Below are 20,232 nucleotides of genomic sequence, written 5' to 3' on the forward strand. Positions count from 1 at the left end.
CGTTGTAGCCTTCTCCTAGTGAAATCATGGTGCATGTATGTTGCATTTTATCACCTTTTGCGCCTGAACAGTACTTGAGGAACAATTTCAGTTTCAACTAACGTTTATTTGGCGTGATCTTTCATCCCATTTTTACATAATACCATCAGGGTAATTCTTCCAGCTTCACTGCTATTGAAGACTAGACTGATGAAAGACTCAGCTTTAATTATGGAACCAAGCGTTTAATGTTTTGGAAGCTTGGATCATCCTTGCCAGGGGACATGGACAATTTTTTTGTTGTTGTGTTGTCAGAATCATTGTTGTTGTTTTCTTCTTGACCTACGTGAGTTGCAGAAGGACATTGTGGCAGTACGGCCTGTTTTTGAGTGACATGATGACAATTACTAGTTGACTTGCCTTCGATCTAGCTATTGCTTTTCATTTTAGTTTTTGGCTGACAGTGTCCAATGTTTTCAGAAAACCTCTGGTTCTAATAGGTTACAACTGCTGATATTTTTCTAACTTCCATGAAATTTGTGGCCGCCTCAAGCCTCGCGATTTTAGCACCATTCAAGGTATAATCATTGCTCTTCTAGTGTTGAATATGATTTCATATCATTATGTCGTTAAAACACAGTTTTAGAGCTAGTGGAAACGATCCTGCCAAAGTGACAGTGGTTGGGTAGTCTCAATCTAGGATCTAAATGCATGGACTTAAGACATTTCATGGAAAAATATGCTTCCTCAGTATCTGTGCATATCATACCATCATTTTATTTATTAGGATATTACCTTGTAGTATTTGATAGGGTAATTTTTTTGGATCCCTTCCTTTTGGACTCGTGGCTTGTAAAAATTTCCAAGACAAACCCGTTTAGGTGATTAAGAAATATTAAGCTCACCCAGTACCCATATGCAGCTTATAATGTTCATATTGAAAAGAAAAAAAAAAAAAAAAAAACTTCTACATTATTGTTGATAATGAGGACGTGAAAAGCATTGTTTACTTTAGATTTTTTATTTTCCTTATCACAACGTACGAAGCTCACCGACAAGTTTTGTGAACCAAATAGATATTTTTGGCTCGTTTCAGGACTATAATTCAAGTGACCTTAACGTTAAGAACAGTGGAAATTTCAACTAGAAATCATTGATCGTTTTCTGGTAGCTTAAAAGTGTTGGAAAAATGATTTTCCAATGAAAACTAAATGAAAGTTAGGTGGGCCATATTTTCCATCGTAGCATTAGATTGATAGTAATAATCTCAATCTCCACGTTCCATAAGGCTGTGTTTGGAAGTCAAGAATGTGTGGGGATCTACAGCCATAACCAAACTTCATTAAGTTTAGAGATGTCCTGACCGAATTACTAAAAAGAAAGGCTAGAATTGGACTGACATTATCGTTTTTGTTTACACTTCTGCTGATAAGATTGAGACCCAACATTTTGATGCAATCTGAAATAATTAAGTTCACCACAAAATTTGTTCTCCCCCTTTGATAAACCCACTTCATTTTTGGATATAACCTATAAAGTTGATAGAAACATGCTCAAAAAAAAAAAAAAAATCTTTCCACATGCAAAATGATTTTAATTAAGCAAATCATTTCAATAATAGTGGCTTTAAGCCGACATATGCCTTATAATTGAGAGATGGAGATGGGGACGGTAACATGGATGAAACAAGTTTTAAATATGATCATTTTTACTATGTATTATATATTAATTATTGTAAGCGACAAATTTTTTTCTTTGTTTAATCAAAACTTTTTGACCAAGTGATTAAATAAAAATCGTGACCTATTCTACGGTTTGAATTTAAATCTAAATAATTTAACTCTCATCTCTAATATAAAAAAATATCCCATAAATGAAAAAGTTAAATTAGACACACACAAACATTGAGAACTTGAATTCTTCATAGCTACCTTATGATTTGATGAAATTGATGAGGTTGTTCCTAACAAGTATTGATTTTTGACAATTCATATTAATTATTATTGGTGTTCATATAAGATTAATAGTATTTATCAAATCTATTAGGAGATTGTCTTTTGAAATTAATGTTTTATATAAATTAATCCATGCATCATCTTTTGTTGAGTCTTCGTATGAAAGTAGCATTGAGTTTATCCTATAATTAATGAGTTTATCTTCTTTACAGATTTTCTTTTCTTCTATAATAATCAAGGCGTATGAGTTTCTTTTTTCTACTTATTTTTTGCTTTGCTGTAAAATAAAAGTATAAAATTTATCAAAAATGAGTATTAAATTTATTAAAAAGTAACACTAATTCAAATATGATATCAATATCATAAATTAAATTAAAAAAATAAGTATTCCAAAAAGAATATGGATTTATATATATATTTTATCATAAATATATCTCCTACAATTATTAATAATATAATTAATCAATTATATAATTCAGCAATTTGTTTATTAAAAAAAAGTAATTATGCTAAACTCACACTTTTAAATACTAGAAATTTTATAATTTTTTATTATGATTCATTAATAGAAAGATTATATAAAAGAGAATTTTAGAGGGCTGTAAAATGATTGCAATGAAGAAATTGAAGAAAAAAAATCCACTCCATAAGTTACTAACATTTAACCAATTCCAATGAAATCTAATTTATTGCTAGATTGTAATCTATGTTGATGTCAACAATTAATCCACGTGTTCTGCGAAATTCATGTTTCTCTTGCAAAATCCTAGTACTGTACAACTGCTAGACTCAACAGACACCACAAAAATAATTGGACCAGTTGTCGTGCAAAAACATCCTCAGCCATGGCCTTTCGCCCTTCATCATCATATCTAATGATCTTCTCTATATAAACGCCAACTGCTAAACCCAAAGGAACCCATCCTATTTTTCTTAATTTGATTGCTTTGTTCTTTGATAGTTTTTTTTTTTTTTTTTCAATTCCTCCGATGGCTAATTATGCTCAGCAAAACCAATCAAAATGGGAAGGCAAGGCCACCGCAGAGCTAGCAGGCCCCAAAGCAGAACAAGTATGGCCTCTCCTGCAAGACTTTTTTGGCTTAGACAAGTGGTTCCCAACTCTGACCACTTGCCTTCCCGTCGAAGGCATCTCTGGACAACCGGGTGCGTTCGTTTTTGTGCTGGCTTCAAAACTCCTGTCAATGGCAGTACTGATAAAGGAACTGTGGATTGGACTAAGCAGAAACTGTTGACCATAGATCCAGGTGAAATGGTTTTTAGCTATTCCATTGTGGATGGAAATGTTGGTTTCAATTCTTATATATCCACAGTGAAAGTGTTGCCCAAGGAAGAAGGGTGTAACATTGAGTGGAAGTATGAAGTTGAGCCTGCAAAAGGCTGGACACTTGAGGATTTGGATTTCTTCATTGCTTCTGGTTTGCAAGTTATGGCTCAGAGAATGGAAGCAGCTCTCAAAGTTTTACAAGCTGCAATGGACCAGTAATAATTCCTACTCAGTAAGTTAACTTTCTTGCATGTTAAATGAACAATCCTTGAAAGTGAGTACAACTCCTTTGGATTGTTCTATGGATTAATAAAGTCTATGAATCTGAATCCACTGGCACTAAGTCTGGTGACAATGCAAAACATGTGTGATGGACTAGAATTAAAATGAAGTTATGAGCCAACATTAAATTTCATGTTGCCTCAATGTATTGGTCAAACAAATTACAATTATAAACAAGTACAACCTAATGGTACAAGCCCCTATTCTCGGCAAGATAATACAACTATGGGATGCATGTGTGGCAGCTTTCATTAATTTTGTTAATCAAGTCCTCTGTCAGCATGTAAGTCACCCACAAAACTTAGGTCACTTTCACAAGATCTGACTGCACAAATAAATTGGCCTTCAAGATTGTTACCATTTTATTCAGCACCAATCGAAAGCACAAGCAGGACCAATCTCTCTCAGTAAAATGTTCTCAGCCAGAAATTTTACAGGAGATTCTCTTTGCTTCTTGAAACTCAGCGAATTTACAGGTTATCTTCTAATTCGTCCGGTACATGCAACTTCTCAATGGCAGCCTGTTTTAAAATTCAAAAGAGAGCAAGGGTGTAAAGAACAAAGATTCATTTTTCCTTAGGAAGAACAAAGCTATGTTAAAAGTTACACTTTCACGTACAAAGTACTGCCTAACTAGAGTGAAAATAAGTTAGGCAGTAGAGAAAAAAAATGACATATACATATTGCTAAATTTTTAACATGATGTGAGTGTTCAAGTCCAAATTAACATGTTCCTAATAAAACTGACATTAGAACTCCAGGGTGCCCACAGTTCTTTCAAGTTTACAGCTTTAAAAGATTCAGACCATCACTGTAAAAATCTTCGCTATGGTTATTTATTTGTAACAATGGGCGCATATATCTTCTCATCAAAAGAAATCATGGATTTCTAACATTTGAAGATGGAAACAAACCTAAGTGATTTTTTTTTTTTGTAGAAAAAAAAAGAAAGAAGAGATCGAATATAAGTCAATACCTTAATTGTAGCAACATCGGTTGCAGATGGTTTCAAATCCAAAGCAATTCCAAAATGAAGCATGGCCTTTTCATGCATGTTATGGCGCTTATAGATTTTACCCATCAAAGCATACACACTGCTTTCACGAGGGGCATACTCTTTAAGTTGCTCTAGAACTTCTAGAGCATCATCAAATTTCTCCAAGCTCATCAGTATATTAGCCTTTTGATACATGGGAAGAGGGTTTTTTCTGTCTGCCAAAATTGCCCTGTCCATTATCTTGATAGCATCCTCACTTTTCTATAAAATGATTGCAACAAAAGTTCAAAGAACTCAAGATGATATTGTTCAAGTCAAGATATAATAAACAGTACAGAAAGTAGCCTGACCTTTAAGGCATGAAGAGCAGTTCCAAGATAAGACATTATAACAGAAGAACGAGGGTTTATTTGGAAAGCCATTCGAAAGTGATGCTCCGAAAACTCAAACTTCTCTTGACGAAGAAAGATCATTCCTAGACCATACCAGGCATTATAATGCCTTGAATCAATCCGCAAGGCATTCTGATAGCTCTTGATTCCATTCTCAAAATCCTCTAAAGCAACATACCTGTAGATAATAATGTAAGGGCAGAACTTTTAATAAACAATTGAAGTTTAAAAAGAATGGAGTCGTTATTAGCACGTTGAACAATGGAGGAAAAAGTTCCATGGAAACATACTCATGACCACAAAGTGTGTGGGCGTATGCAAATCTTGAATTCAGTTGCACAGATCGTTGGAAATTTTTCAGAGCAGTTTCGTGGTCTTTCTGCAAGCTGTAGCAGTTTCCCATGGCACACCTGCAAGTTAATTCAAATATAAACAATAGAACAATGATAATAATTATTATAAGAACTATCAAAATTCAAAATGGCTGCCCTCCAAACCCTCAAAATTGCTAAAAGCACATACCTAGCCACTATTAAAAAAGGCAGGCAAGTAGAACTTAATCTCAGGTAAATAACAGCTTCGAGAAACTTAGGATAGTGAAATTGGTAAGATATATAAATTATTCAAGAAAGAAAGGAGGTTGCCAGTGCACTACTTAACAAAAAGTTTGATAAATCTACCATGATTGAGGAGCTAAGCGGTCAGTTGATATCAGTTCTTGGACTAAGTAACTCAACTTCATATCTTCCTTTAAATGCTGCAAGAAAATAAGGGCAACTTTCAGTAAAGAAATTTACCGTAAAATTAGGGGGGAAAATCAGTAGAGTTTGAATGAGAAAACTTAATTTCCTTTTCAGAAGTAGAAAGCAGTTAGAAGGTGTCCTGATTATTATAGATTGGTAAAGCAACAATATTTCAGGCAAAATAACTTTTCATGGATCAAGGGAACTCACATATAGAACAGTGGAGTAAATATCCATTCCTTCTAAACTGTGATGGGACACTCGACGGGCAAGACTAAATGCTCGATCAGCTTCTAAGTAATCTACCAATTCGAAATGTGCTTTTCCAACCTGCACTAGAAATTTTTAGAAAAATTCTTCATAGTACATGGAATGAGATGGTATTGATTCTCTCCCACTCAGTCACATACACACATGCATGCAACTTGCAAGCACACCCAAGTCCTTCAGTTAACCAACCAAATTTAGTGAAATTTTTTTTTTTTTAAATCAACCTACATAAAATGTGTAAAACTATAACTGCTAAAATAAAGAATGCATGCCTCTTTCTATGACCTCATCATTAAAAGATACAAATCAAGATTGCTTGATCAACCTGGGATGAGACAATCTGACATCAAGAGAGGAAGAAAACATAGAATGTTGCGCCAGAAGCATTACCTGGGACAGCACCCAGCTTGTATTATAATGCGTATGTGGAAGTCTCAAATAGGTATCCAGTGCATCCTGTAGACAGAAGAATTATCAAGAGCACTGAACATTGCTCCCAGAGATATGAATTCAACTTCTGTTTCTTTAAGATGACCACAATATTACCTGACACCTGTACAGGCAAGAAAGTCTGTAGCCTTCCCCAAGGGTTCTTAAAAGGCCTAATACTTCTGAAGCACCACTTATGACTTTTGAGCCACTAATAACAACCCCACCAACTGGAACAGTTTCCCCATCTTGGTCAAGGGATCTAATATCACCAGAAGGAAATGAACTTGTAGACTTTGATGTCATATTTGCACGAGCATCATCAAATGCATCACTCCTTATCCCTAAATAATATCACAAGTAAAAGTTCCTAAGCATCAAAGCAGGTGAAACAAGTAGCTAATTGGAAGAAGGATTGGTGTTTCCATTCAACAGAAGAAAAACTAGCATTTCAAGTCAGTTCAATCAAATAACTATCACAGTTAGGTTCCCAAAATGAACAAATCAAAACAAACTAACTTTATTACCATTGTGGCCATCAATCATAAATCAACAAATAAAAGTTGCAAATAGGAATGTTTTTTAAGGAACTTATAAAAAATGAAGAGCAAAAATCAGAGAACTAATGATAAATAATAAGATTTATAACCTTCTTCAATATTTTCGTTTGCCCATGATTGTCCCTTACGAACTGTCACAGTACGAGGAGTGACAGTACTAAACTTGGAACTTCCAAGGTATTTAGAAGAGCTATTAGTCCCATTTCCAGCTATCACTGTGGTATTTGCATTTGTGTTAGCCCCAGCATCTCCAGTGAGTCTTGTACTTCGACGGGGACCAGAATCAGAGAATAGCCTCCCAGATATCTGACAACAAAGAAGGATCAACAAATTACTTCAGATGGGGGGGAAAAGGAAGCTTCATACTATACAACATACAAGCAAAAGGATAATAGTACAAAGTACTGGTCCCACTAACCGGACATTGATGTATCAAACTATCACAAGTAATTACAAAGAACTTCAGACACCTGTTTGCATAGTTCCATGTATCAATTTAATAAAAAATAACGCCATCCTACCCAAAAACTTCTCTGAATAGAACCATATTACACAGCCAACTAGCATGATACTGTTATTTAACATACATACACAACAGACTCATGTGCAGAGAATGTGCTCTATGACTGAAGACTAAACGGTTCCTCTTTCTGATTAAAAACATTCAAAGCAGGTAGAGCTATATGATTTTTTTTTTTTGAATGATCAAGAAGAACTTTGAAGCAATGACATACAAAATTACTATTTCATCAAAGCTCTAAACTCTTAGAAGGCATTAAAAAGAAATATTGAATTTACAACCACTTCTACCTTTCGTAGTTTTCCTTCATCAACAAACTTTCTTCGAGGTGCTTGAATGGTAGAGTTCACAACTGACTTTGGAGAAACATCAGTATTAACTGTGTGAAGGTTGGAACCATTTGGCTGCACATTTCTACACAAAGGTGGCGGAGCAACACCTGACAACTACAAGATACAGAGGAATTCAGGCTGGTTGCCCATATTTAGACAGGAAAAGATCAAACAAACTAAATAACCTCAATGCATCCACCCTAAATTAAGTACCAAACTAATAAAACATATAAGTCTAAATGATTCAGTATTTTGCATTTTGCATCATTTTACCTGCGAAGTCATTGGTGAAGGAGTATTATAAAATGACATATTTGAAGGACCACCACTTTGGGGCTGAGAAGCAGGTCCACTCAACACAGCTGCTCCATGATAATTACAAGGTATATCTCTAAGGTTATTGCCTTGTGTGTGTTTCAATTGCCTAAGACTGACATCTTCTGAACCAAAGTTCTGGGAAGAAACCGAATTATAATCCTCACTGGACATATGCAAATTTGGGGAAGCTAACCCATAATGTAAGTACTGCTTTTGAACACAAAGAGCAGCTGCTTCACCAAAAACTACAGTTGCTTCTTCGGCAGCAGCTAATATAATCAGACACAAAACAACATACTGAGTGAAATGTATGCACTAAATAATACTAAGAACAGGACCACATGAAATGCTAAGAGAAATACTCAGTTAATACAAGTAAGATCAAGCCAACCAAAAACAAGTTGCTGAGCCATTTAAGAGATATACTATTTATGAGTCCACTTGCACTAGCAGACAAAAATTGAACTAAACCCATGAAGTATGTCAGGTCACCCATATTAAGTCAAAAGTTAGTGAGATCAAGGATCTGATCAACCTAACATGGTAGCATAGCACTCAAAAGAATATAGAACCATGAGAGTATTCCTTAGACAGACCTAATACACACAACTCCTCGTATGCAGCCCAAAGTAAAGGATCTATAGACAAAGCCAGCCTAAAATGATGAATGGCGCTTTTCTTTCTATCTGTGTACCTGAAAAAGAGATGATACCCAATTAACAAACTTGACAATCAAAACTGTTAGAAAATTGAAAAATAATCCCACCATCCCAGTGGTTAAAAAAAGGACAAGTGAAAGCATTGAGGATTAGATTCCTTCATTATAGAGGATCCAATTAAGATTATCTATCTCTATCCACCCAAAGATGAGATTAAGCAACATTATATACATGCAAAAAATAAGGGATGGCCTTCAACACAAAACCATAACCATCCCTCGCATTTTATCAAGCCATCATTGCAGAAAATTTCTAGGCAATATCAAAGAAAATTTCAGAAAACAATTCTAATTTGTTTCTCCCTAAATTCTGTCATATCTTCTAAAGTTTAAGAAGAAATAACTGAGACAGACCTATAAATAAGGCCAAGAAGGTAATGACCAGCAGCACCATTTGGAATCTGCACAAAAAGAAAAACGAATTAACAAGATATTGCCATCACAAGAATAATGTGAAAGTCGCAAATAACTAGTATGTCCTATCATCCAATACCTCTCCACCAGGCTCATTAGCAGGGCATAAAGCTGTTTCAGCTTCACTAAGTAGATCCATCTGAAAGCATGATATTGCAAACAAGTAGCGTGATTGAGCCGTTTGTGTTCCTTCACATAAAGAAAAATTTTATTGATGAGCAACAAGAAAACAAACTAATCACAATAATGTGGAAAAAGGCCATGACTAAATATACCAAAACAACTTCAAACACTAAAAACAAGAGCGATAAACATACCCTTTAGAATATGATACGCAGAGTAAGCTTGATTGTTCTGCAAGTAGCAAGCAGCTAACAACCGCAAATTCACCTACATTTAAGCCAAAAGATGATATTTTAGTTCACTATGTACAGTCAAAGAACCCCAGCTTAAATTACAATAAATTTATCCAATTTGGAACCTTAATGTTATTAATTTATCAAGTTCCACTTCCAAAATCTAATCCAATTTGAAGCCCAATTCAAAACTAATGCATTTTTAATAGTTTCCATATTCAAATCGAAAATTGAAAAATAACCCAAATCAGAAATTAAAAGTTAATGCTGTAAACTAAACAGTAAAAAATATAATTCTGGGAAAAAGGAAGAAAATTTAAAAATAAATTAATCGCTAACGAGTGATCGAAGCAATGCACAAAGTCGATCTTGAAAATCCAACGAACAGTTTTTCCTTTTTGCAAACGATTTTAGAAACCCGGAAGAGTTAACATTCTTACTAAAAGACTATCCAAGATTCACAGTTTCTTCTTATTCTTTTATTTTATGCACCAACGGAAAAAATAATTCTTTGAAACAAAAAAAAAGAAAGATTATCTTTTTTGGGTTGAGTGAGTTACCTCGGAAGGGAACTCAGCGCAGAGGCGTTCGCAAAGGAAGATGGCGTTTTTGAACATGAAATGGCGGAGACTGTTTTGAACACAGTCTGTGAGTATCGCTTCCATGGCTTTTCTATTTTGGTTAGACTGAGAATAAAAGAAAAACAAAAGGAAATATAGAAAGAGAAAGAGAGAGGTTTTCTGGTTTTCGGGGGTTTTTAGGTTTCAAAATTGAGGAGCGGCACGTGTATTCTTTTCTTTCAAGTTCAGCTTTCACGTGACATTGTTTTCGGTAATTATCCGCTGCTACGCATATATATTTATTCTAGTGGAAACCGGGAAGAATTTTTTTTTTCTTATTTCAAATCAAAACATAAGTGAAAAGAATTAATGATTAATATGATTATTGGCCACGTTATGTAATTCAAGTAGCACATGATTGGTTTTATGTCAAATTACACACATTATGCATATTCAAATGATGTAAGCTATTGTCTACAAATTTTGGATCAATTGTACAACTTTGTAATTAATGCTTGAAGATCACAAATTCAAAAAATTTATGTACATAATATTTTATTCAATCAGAAAAATATAAAAATAAAAATAATTCGAAGATAGATTAAAATTTTAAAATTATATAAACTATTAGTCCATAACTTCTCAATTGATTAAAAACCAAAATTATACGGTGAGAATTTTTTTTTTCCATTCTTTATATACAAATTCATTTGAAAGATGAACAAAGGCAATAAACTTTTTTTTAATTACATAATCACTAAATTTATACAATCATATTTAAGAGATAATATTCAATAAATTTAAAATTTAAAATTTAACACTTATAATCTCCTCTATCTCCAAATTACATCCTCTTTCGTTAAAATTGTATTATAAAAAAATTTTAATAAGACAAATACCACCGTAATGTATTTGAAAGGTTTAAAAGTGATTTAAAGCATTAATGATTAACATGAATATTGGTCACTCGAACAAATCAAACTCAATCTGAACTTGTTGCCAAGCTATACGCAGGGGTCATGGCAAGTTTCCTATTCTTCATGACCCGTCTAACCCTCTCAACCTCTTTCCACAAACCATTACTAGCATAAATGTTAGACAATACAACATAAATCCCATCACTCCAAGGTTCCAGCTCTTGCAAATACTTAGCCACCCACTCCCCATCTCCACATTCCCAAATTTCTCACGGGCACCCATCGACACCCCCATTTAACCACATTTGCCTTCACAGGCATCTTGTCACGGACTAAGCTTTCTCTCAACAAGCACTAGCCCGCGTGGTACTTGAATGGACGCTTCCACCCAAGTCAGCCCTCAATAGATCGAGATCTGAACAAATAACCATAAACCATGGTTAGTCTCAAACATTCATAATAAGGCACAATATATCAATATCAATCTCATCCATACACACAACAAGGCACATTCACATCGAGAAAGAAAAGAAACACATTGAGGCAACAATCGGGCATTCAATCGAGGTGAATTTCATTAAAATCAGGAATCATACATCGGGACCTCCCACCATCACCAGGGCCAGGGGGGCAGCCCATGGTGGGTGGCTTAAGCTCGCATAGCACCCGGTGAGACAGCCCAACAATACCCTGCCGGCTCACCCCCCTAAAGAGCCTTAGAGATTTTAGAGCTATGCTACTAGTAACCGTTACAATGTTTGAAATGGGGACACTTTTCCTAACACAAGGGGTCTACCCGGCCATGGCCCTATACATGGGTGGCTCATGGCAACCTAAGTCCCGGTCATGACCTTATACAAGGTTGGCTCATGACATCCTCCCCCACCTATTCTAACGACGTCCTCGTCGACTTGCTGGCTTGAAATTCTTCGATCTTCCTTTGAAATCTCTGGAGGTCGTGCTCTCTCTCCCAGTTGGTTTCTTCTAGGCCTAGTCCCTCCCACTTTACTAAGTACTCCCGAACTAGTCTTCGAGATATCTTGGTTTCCCTGTCAGCTAAGATCTCTTTGATGGCCCTGACCTTTTCCATGTCCATTCGGATGTGGCCACGTTCGACAATGTGACCGAGAAAATGGATTTGAGTCTGAGCGAATGCACACTTCTCCCTTTTTACATATAACTGGTGGTCCTGTAACCTTTGAAATACCTGGCGCAGGTGTTCTTGATGTTCTTCCAACGTGGAGCTATATACCACTATATCATCTAAATAAATGACTACAAACTTGTCTAGGTAGTCATGAAACACCTGATTCATCAGTGTACAAAATGTGGCAGGAGCATTGGTTAGTCCAAAAGGCATAACAAGGAATTCAAATGCACCATACCGTGTTACACAAGTGATTTTCGGCTCATCTCCCTCGAGGATTCTGACCTGATGGTATCCCGATCTCAGGTCCAGTTTGGAGAAGTACTTGGCCCGCTCAATTGATCAAACAAGTCTGCTATGAGCGGGATAGGATATTTGTTTCTTACGGTGACTTTGTTCAAAGCCCTGTAGTCGACACATAAGCGCAAGCTCCCATCATGCTTTTTCTGGAATAGCACTGGCGCTCCGAAAGGAGCCTTTGATGGTCGGATGAACCCGGCTTGTAGAAGCTCATCCAACTGTTTTCTCAGCTCGGCCAACTCTGGCGGGGCCATGCGATAGGGAGCTCTAGCAGGGGGTTTTGCCCCTGGGAGGAGCTCAATTTCGTGGTCCACTGCTCGTCGAGGGGGTAGAACTTTGGGCAACATCTCTGGCATCACCTCTCTGAATTCTTCTAACACTTTCTTCACGCCATTGGGTATTGGTTCTACTTTCGACCCTTCTTTGTAGATCGGCATGGCCACAAAAGAGGGTTCCCCTCTCTTTACCCCTTTCTTGAATTACAAAGTCGAAATCATTTTCTTCCCACTTTTTGGCAAGATATTGGCTGGCACCACACATGGGTGTTCTCCCAAGAACAACAAGCAGCTAGCAGCGGGGATAGGGATCGCCTGAGCCAACGTCATGAAGTCCAATCCTAGAACGACATCAAAGTCATCCATGGGGGTGACTGTGAAGTCTACCTTCTCTTCCCATGGCCCCAATTGGGTTGTCACACTTTTCGAGCTTCCACTGATTGCAAAGGCTGGCGAATTGACCGCCTTCATTCGTCCACAGTCTTTACTAATCTGAAGACCACACCTTTTTGCTTATTCTGGTGTGATGAAAGTGTCGGTTGCACCTGTATCCACCATGGCCTTGGTGGCTTTCCCATTGATCGTCAAGTTCACGTACATCAAGCCTCTGCTTTGCTCTTTCTTTATAGTGTTCAATTGGGTGCGAAGGGCACTGAGGAACCTTATTGAGCCCATCCTGGCTGGCTCCTCTTCAGCTTCTTCAACGCTTTCGGGTGCTTTTGCAGACTCTTGGGATGAGGTCCTTAAGGCATTAAGGGCTCCTCGGTGCGGGCACTCAGCCACTCGATGCGGCCCCTTGCAAAGAAAGCAAGCAAGCGGTTGCCTAGGCTTGAAAATCCCTGCGTTGTTTGTCCTAGGCTGGGTGCTATCTCGCCCAAAGGACCTCCTGTCTGATCCCCAACTGAAGGGTCGGTCCAACCTAGTTATCTTTCTCCCACTCCCAAGATTAGAGCTACTGCCAGTTGGTGGAGGGTTCTTCCGTTTTAACGAACCATCATTAAAATCATGAAGACGTTCTGCTGCAGCCATGGCCGTCGCCACATCCTGCACTCTTTGCCTCTGTAGCTCTGTCCTCGCCCACGGCTTGAGGCCCTCAATAAAATGGAATAACTTGTCCTTTTCGGACATGTCCCTAATATCCAGCATCAGGGTAGAAAAGTTCCTCACGAACTCTCGCACCGTTCCGGTTTGCACCAACTCTCGAAGTCTCTTTCGAGCCATATAGTCTACATTCTCCGGAAAAAACTGGTTTTTCAGTTCACGCTTCAGCTCCGTCCAAGTCTTAATCGGGCACTCGTCATCGACAAACTTGGAGCGCCACCACAACTTGGCATCCCCTACGAGGTACATCGATGCCATTGTCACCTTGTCTTCCTCTGAACTTGTGTGTACAGCTCGGAAGTATTGTTCCATGTCAAACAGGAAATTCTCAAGTTCCTTAGCATCCCTTGCCCCCTCATAGCACCGAGGCTCCGGCACTTTGGGCCTTTGTCCCCTGTCCGTCGAGCTCGAACCCGAACTGGCCACCGCCATTTGTAGGATGCTCATCTGGGCCCTGAGCTCCTCAAACTCCTTGTGGAGAATGTTCAAGGCATCTCTAGCCTCTTCGCTCACATTGTGGAGAGTATCGGACAACTCCCGCTGGGTTGTCTCGATCTCCCTCACTCGATCTTTTGTCACCATATGAGTTTTCATTGCGGTCACCGCGGCCTCAAGTTCCTCAATTCTCTACTGATGATCCGGTCCACCACTTGTGGCCATCTCATCCATTTCTCTAGCACTTCTCAACCGTGCTCTGATACCACGTGTCACGGACTAAACTTTCTCTCAACAAGCACTAGCCCGCATGGCACTTGAATGAACGCTTCCACCCAAGTCAGCCCTCAATAGATCGAGATCTGAACAAATAACCATAAACCATGGTTAGTCTCAAGCATTCACAATAAGGCACAATATATCAATATCAATCTCATCCATACACACAGCAAGGCACATTCACATCGAAAAAGAAAAGAAACACATCGAGGCAACAATCGGGCATTCAATCGAGGTGAATTTCATTAAAATCGGGAATCATACATCGGGACCTCCCACCATCACCAGGGCCAGGGGGGCAGCCCATGGTGGGTGGCCTAAGCTCGCATAGCACCCGGTGAGACAGCCCAACAATACCCTGCCGGCTCACCTCCCCCTAAAGAGCCTTAGAGATTTTAGAGCTATGCTACCAGTAACCGTTACAATGTTTGAAATGGAGACACTTTTCCTAACACAAGGGGTCTACCCGGCCATGGCCCTATACATGGGTGGCTCATGGCAACTAAGTCCCGGTCATGGCCTTATACAAGGTTGGCTCACGACACATCTCCTCCACCATCTTCCTCATTTCCTCAAGCAACCCGGCTCTACCAAGCAAATCTACCATGCATCCATAATGCTGCAAACTAGGCCTTATCCCATAAACATTCTTCATCTTATCGAAATAAAATTTCCCTTCCTCCACTTTCCCACCATGCACACAGGCACTCAACACCGCAACAAATGTAACATGGTTAGGTCTCACCCCAACCTCCCTCGTACAAAGAAAACAACCAAGAGCTTTCTCAACTGGACCATGCATTGCATAGCCAACAATCATGGACGTCCAAGAAGAAACATTCTTTTCCTCCATCCTCGACAAAACCAAATACGCTAGATCCATCCGACCACACTTCCCATGCATGTCAATAACCGAATTCAACATAAAAATGTCAGATTTTGCCAAACTTTTGGCTTGAAATACACACTTATGTAACTGAAGAGCCAACTCCAGATCCCCTAAACTACCACAAGACGATGTCACACTAACCATAGTCACATCATCAGGCAAAAAACCACCTTTTTTTAGCTCCAAAAACATTTCTATAGCTTCTTTAGCACGCCCACTTTAAGAAAGTCCTCCTATGATGGCATTCCAAGAACCCAATTTTCTATTCGGATTTTCGTCAAACACTTTCCTAGCATTTCAATTTCTCCCGCTTTCGTGTAAGGTTTAATAAAACTGCTATCGCAAAACTCATTTAACTCAAAGTCGATCTTAATAGAGAAAAAGTGAAGCTGGAAGCCGATGTTGATAGCCAAACATTGACACGCGGCCTTCAAGATAATGGGGAGAGTGTAACAATCGGGGAAGAGTCCAGCTCTTAAACATGGCAATGTGGACGTAAAGTGCTTTAATGGGAGCATTGAATCTGATGTAGGATCGGATAATATTGTTCCAATGAAACGGCGTCCAAGTACAATTCGAGAACGCGCGTGCGAATGACGTGGGCATAAACTTGATCCAAGTGGAGAATGTGGGTGCAGTCTGATAATAGATTGGCCAAACGTTTGGATGGGCCTTCTGCGTTTGGATATGGAAATGGTGGGTTCGTTTCAGAAATGGAAGATACAGCAGTCGGAGCAAGATTGTGAATGAGATGGGAACGAGTGGTGGTAAGGTTTTTGCGAGTAGGCGTTCTGGGAACCAGAAGCTGAAACCGAGTTAAGTTCATACGAAGGATTAGGATAGGAGATTGGGATTCAGTACCAGTTGTACTCTGACAGAAAACATGAGAGAACAACTTTGTTCCTAGTTTTTCTGTTGACTGCAATGTCAAAGGAATCAATTTGAATACATAGAAACGAAGATGCTGCTCTCGGAGTCTGCAAGACATAACTTGAGATAGGTAGGTTAGTCATGCTTAGGTCCCCTGATGTTAGAATGCGCATGTATCTATTTAATTTCTGCTCATATTAAATATTAAGTGAGTTAATAAATGAAAGTAACATTTTTAAATATGGAAAAATCGATTCTTAATTGCTAAAAACCCTCACTATAATCAAAATTCAAGATAAAAAAAAATAGCTAACCAGCTTTTTTATTGTACATAATTTTTTGGATTTCAATATTTAGAAAGGGCTAGGCCCAAATCCAAATTCCTCTCCTTTTTTAGCGCCTAGGCGGCCAGGTCCAATTAATTGCTGGCTTTTCGTTAACGGCACCGTTTCGAAGTGTCGTTTCTCTTGCATAATATTCCCTTGAAGACATCAGGTGGAAAACACGAAATATTCCGCTGCACGACGGTCGCGGAAGCTCCTCGCGTACCCAACCGCACAGAAGAAATGCAAAACCTAGCCGAATCACAACCAGAGAGAAACCCGGACCAGGATGATCAAACGGTGGAGATTGATCTATCATCCACCACCACTCTTGATCTCACCAGTTTCCAGCTCCACGATCTCGACTCAGTGGAATTGCCGCCAAACCTTACCGAGTTGGACCTAACAGCGAATCGCTTATCGAGGTTGGACCTTCGGATTGCGAATCTCATTAACCTCAAAAAGCTCTCTTTTCGGCAGAACCTCATCGACGATGCTGCTATCGAGCTGATCTCTAGCTGGGACTCGTTATCTGGTCTTGAGGTAATCCTAGACTTCATTTGTTTTGGCTATCTCATTCCTTTAATTCTTCAATATTATTGAAACTACGTAAGAAAAAAAACATGAAATTTATTCACATCAAGTCATTGCTTACAACTAAGAAGCTTGGGGTTATTTATTTGTTTGTGCAGGAGTTAGTACTTAGGGACAATAAACTGATGAACATACCCGATGTTAGCATATTCAAGAAGCTCTTGGTTTTTGATGTTTCTTTCAATGAAATCACTTCATTGCACGGATTGTTGAAGGCCTCCAACACAATCAAGGAACTTTATGTCTCCAAAAATGAAGTTACTAAGATGGAGGAGATTGACCACTTGCATGAGTTGCAAATTCTTGAACTTGGTTCTAACAGATTTCGGGTTAGTTCTTAAATTGCTTGAATAATCTTTCTTATTTAAGGTAACAAGCAACTGTGGTATTGTTTCAATGTTGGAGTAAAGTGATTGGTCCACACCTTAGACTGAAGAATAAGATTGGTGAGTTGTCTTATTAGTAATTTTTTCGAGCATGATCTAAGTTGTGCGGTGCTTTCTTGGATCTTCGTATCTCAGGTCATGGAAAATTTGCAAAATTTCACAAAGTTACAAGAGCTGTGGCTAGGAAGAAACCGAATCAAAGTGATAAACCTTTGTGGGCTTGGATGCATCAAGAAGATTAGCTTGCAAAGTAATCGTTTAACTTCTATGATAGGATTGGAGGTATGACACTTTTAAAAATGCTATTATAACTATATTTTTAGTTCCATGACATTTTGATGAGGTCTTTCTGAGGATTTTTTGTTTTCAAGGAATGCATGGCCCTAGAAGAATTATACTTGAGCCACAATGGTATTGCAAAAATGGAAGGCCTATCAACATTGGTCAACCTCCGAGTTTTAGATGTTTCATCAAATAAGCTAACATCAGTAAATGACATTCAAAACTTGACAAGGTATGTAATTTCCCCTTCTCCTTGTGGGGGATCTTATCCTGTCTTTAGTTGTTGACTAATTTTACCTGCAGATTGGAAGACTTATGGCTTAATGACAACCAAATAGAATCACTTGAAAACATAGCTGAGGCTGTTTCTGGTTCAAGAGAAAAGCTCACCACTATCTACCTTGAAAATAATCCATGTGTATGTTTTGCAACTTTAAGACTTGAAATGTCTAGACCTTTTGTGCATGCAGCATGCTTATGATCCCAAATGCTTTGCTATGGCTAATTGGTCGAGTATCTTGATATTTTTGGTTCTCCATCTGGTTCATAAATCATAGTTGGACCAGGATTCACTCTTAATCTTTATGCTATTGAGCTCCATTCTTTGTGTCACTTTTCCTGATTTCACACATGTTATCTTATCTCAATTATTATTTTCCTGAATTCATATTGAATGAAGGCACTAGTTACTAAGTCTGTCTTTTGGTGCACACTGTTTTATTATATCCATCTAAATTTTTTGTGTGCCTGCCCAGGATGAGGTTTTTTTATGGCCAATGCCCGGCCTGAGTTCAACAAAAAATTTTTTTTTTCCCTATATCATCATTCCCTTGGCGTGTTGCATTCAATGTAGCTATTGTGTTATCTATATTAATGCCTTTTACTTGCACAATTGGTGATTAATGGTTTACATTTCTCAATCCTCTATGCTGGCTTAAATATTCATTCTTCTCTCTTAACCTTTGTATATGATCAAGCTTATTGTTTCATTGCAGGCAAAGTCTCCAAATTATTCTGCTACTCTGAGACAAATTTTCCCCAATATTGAGCAAATCGATTCTGATGTATTTGCTTAGAAGTTTATTATAGGTTCTTCTTTCTTTACTGTTGTAGTTGAAAGCTCAGAACAAGTCTGCAATCATGTGAGTAATCTGTTGAATGCAATTTCTCTTCAGTTTCTCGTTGGTTGGAGCTAGCAAGTAGGAAAAAAAAAAAAAGTAATCTCTAATTCTTTAAAGGGTGTGGGGTTGAGGCTTTGTTAATCATGGGATGTTTATTAAAATGTAGTGTTCCTTGTTTGGACATTCTTTATTTCTTGCATTTGAACCTCTTTCCAACTGTTTTTCGTTTTGAATTAATATTTCAAGCTTTCTATCTTACAAACAAGAATGTATGATTTGCTGGGTCGTTGGTCAGTCCTGAAATTCGCATAAAGATGCAGGCAGTTGCTTGCATGTAAGTTAATGTCCATCTTAAGGCATTGCCAGTGAAACTAGAAAATTTATTATATAATTAATACATTTTTGTAATATTTTTCTTTTTTTTTTAATGTTTTAATTCTTAAATCTAATATTATGTGTAATTTGTATGTTAAGAGTGATTCTAATTTGCAATTGTTAAAAAATATTATATAATAAAAATTAATAAATTTTCTCGCTTTATATTTTTGAATTAAATAAAATGAAGCAGTGTTATATGATATTGTTTTTTTTTCACATGTTTATGTATTGCGGCAGGCCACGATGTTAGAAAAGTGAATCAAATTAGATGAAAAATTCGTTGGCAGTGGGAAATTAGACTTGATATTTAAAAAAAAAAAAAAAATTCTTTATTAACATTAAATTTATAAATTGATTTAAGATTTTGAGTCTTTTCGTAACAACTATTATTTTTACTCTTTAATGAAAGCAATTTTTTGTCAACAAATTTAAGTAAGACAAAACAAATAAATGCCAAATAGTTAAAGTTTTTTTCTTTTATATCATAATTTGCTTTTTTTTTTAACGAAAAAGGTCTCGATTATTACATCTTTAAAATGTCATTTAAATTTTTTTATTAGTTATATTTTTAACCAATGATGTCGTTTAATTTTAAATTTCAAAGTTTCTTATAAAAGGAAATTAGTTAATAATAAAAGGTTGAAAAAGAAATGTACCAAAAAAATTGTCATCAGAAGGTCAAATAATTTATGCCACGTGGCAAACTTCCCAGCACTGAACCAATGGCATGTCCGTCTCAAAGGACAATAATATCCTGCCACGTGCAACTACAAGGTCAAAATAGTCATTGTGTTCCACCAAAATATCCAGTACCGTCATTTCATA

General features: G+C 37.4%; 2 protein-coding genes and 2 pseudogenes across 3 annotated transcripts; 2 read left to right on the plus strand and 2 right to left on the minus strand.

Annotated features, from left to right (window-relative positions):
- Positions 1-2,791: 2,791 nt before the first annotated feature.
- LOC111285781 (lachrymatory-factor synthase-like) lies at positions 2,792-3,438 on the plus strand (annotated as a pseudogene).
- Positions 3,439-3,565: 127 nt separating this feature from the next.
- On the minus strand, positions 3,566-10,334 carry LOC111285779 (cell division cycle protein 27 homolog B-like). Its single transcript, XM_022875380.2, has 16 exons — positions 10,111-10,334; positions 9,512-9,584; positions 9,274-9,383; positions 9,135-9,181; positions 8,659-8,756; positions 8,018-8,331; positions 7,703-7,858; positions 6,982-7,198; positions 6,450-6,676; positions 6,294-6,359; positions 5,844-5,963; positions 5,571-5,647; positions 5,181-5,300; positions 4,849-5,068; positions 4,478-4,759; positions 3,566-4,022 (listed from the first exon to the last, which is right to left on the minus strand). Exons 1-16 carry the CDS (start codon positions 10,213-10,215, stop codon positions 3,972-3,974), a joined length of 2,283 nt encoding a protein of 760 aa, XP_022731115.1. The 5' UTR covers positions 10,216-10,334; the 3' UTR covers positions 3,566-3,971.
- A 683-nt stretch (positions 10,335-11,017) lies between these two features.
- On the minus strand, positions 11,018-16,506 carry LOC111285299 (pentatricopeptide repeat-containing protein At1g77170, mitochondrial-like; annotated as a pseudogene).
- Positions 16,507-16,752: 246 nt separating this feature from the next.
- Positions 16,753-19,248, plus strand: LOC111284756 (protein phosphatase 1 regulatory inhibitor subunit PPP1R7 homolog). 2 transcript variants are annotated; one of them, XM_022873667.2, is made up of 6 exons: positions 16,753-17,189; positions 17,339-17,569; positions 17,762-17,908; positions 17,998-18,140; positions 18,212-18,326; positions 18,904-19,248. In XM_022873667.2, exons 1-6 carry the CDS (start codon positions 16,890-16,892, stop codon positions 18,982-18,984), a joined length of 1,017 nt encoding a protein of 338 aa, XP_022729402.1. In that variant the 5' UTR covers positions 16,753-16,889; the 3' UTR covers positions 18,985-19,248. The 2 variants fall into 2 exon arrangements, with proteins under 2 accessions (XP_022729402.1, XP_022729403.1); XM_022873668.2 differs by lacking the exon at positions 18,212-18,326 and having other exon boundaries at positions 16,781-17,189; positions 18,904-19,088.
- Positions 19,249-20,232: the final 984 nt, after the last annotated feature.

Source organism: Durio zibethinus, chromosome 6 (assembly GCF_047325235.1).
Source record: "Durio zibethinus cultivar Kanyao isolate XHJ-2024 chromosome 6, ASM4732523v1, whole genome shotgun sequence".
Lineage (NCBI taxonomy): Eukaryota > Viridiplantae > Streptophyta > Magnoliopsida > Malvales > Malvaceae > Durio > Durio zibethinus.

What these genes read in the sequence shown, in the direction of transcription:
- LOC111285779 (XM_022875380.2), bottom strand. Translation starts at nt 10,215, where the DNA reads ATGGAAGCGATACTCACAGACTGTGTTCAAAACAGTCTCCGCCATTTC. An exon ending in TGCGTATCATATTCTAAAGG is followed by an intron (nt 9,384 to 9,511) that starts GTATGTTTATCG and finishes CTTTATGTGAAG; the next exon opens with GAACACAAACGGCTCAATCA. An exon ending in CTGCTCTTCATGCCTTAAAG is followed by an intron (nt 4,760 to 4,848) that starts GTCAGGCTACTT and finishes ATCATTTTATAG; the next exon opens with AAAAGTGAGGATGCTATCAA.
- LOC111284756 (XM_022873667.2), top strand. Translation starts at nt 16,890, where the DNA reads ATGCAAAACCTAGCCGAATCACAACCAGAGAGAAACCCGGACCAGGAT. An exon ending in ACTCGTTATCTGGTCTTGAG is followed by an intron (nt 17,190 to 17,338) that starts GTAATCCTAGAC and finishes TTGTTTGTGCAG; the next exon opens with GAGTTAGTACTTAGGGACAA. An exon ending in CTTCTATGATAGGATTGGAG is followed by an intron (nt 17,909 to 17,997) that starts GTATGACACTTT and finishes TTTGTTTTCAAG; the next exon opens with GAATGCATGGCCCTAGAAGA.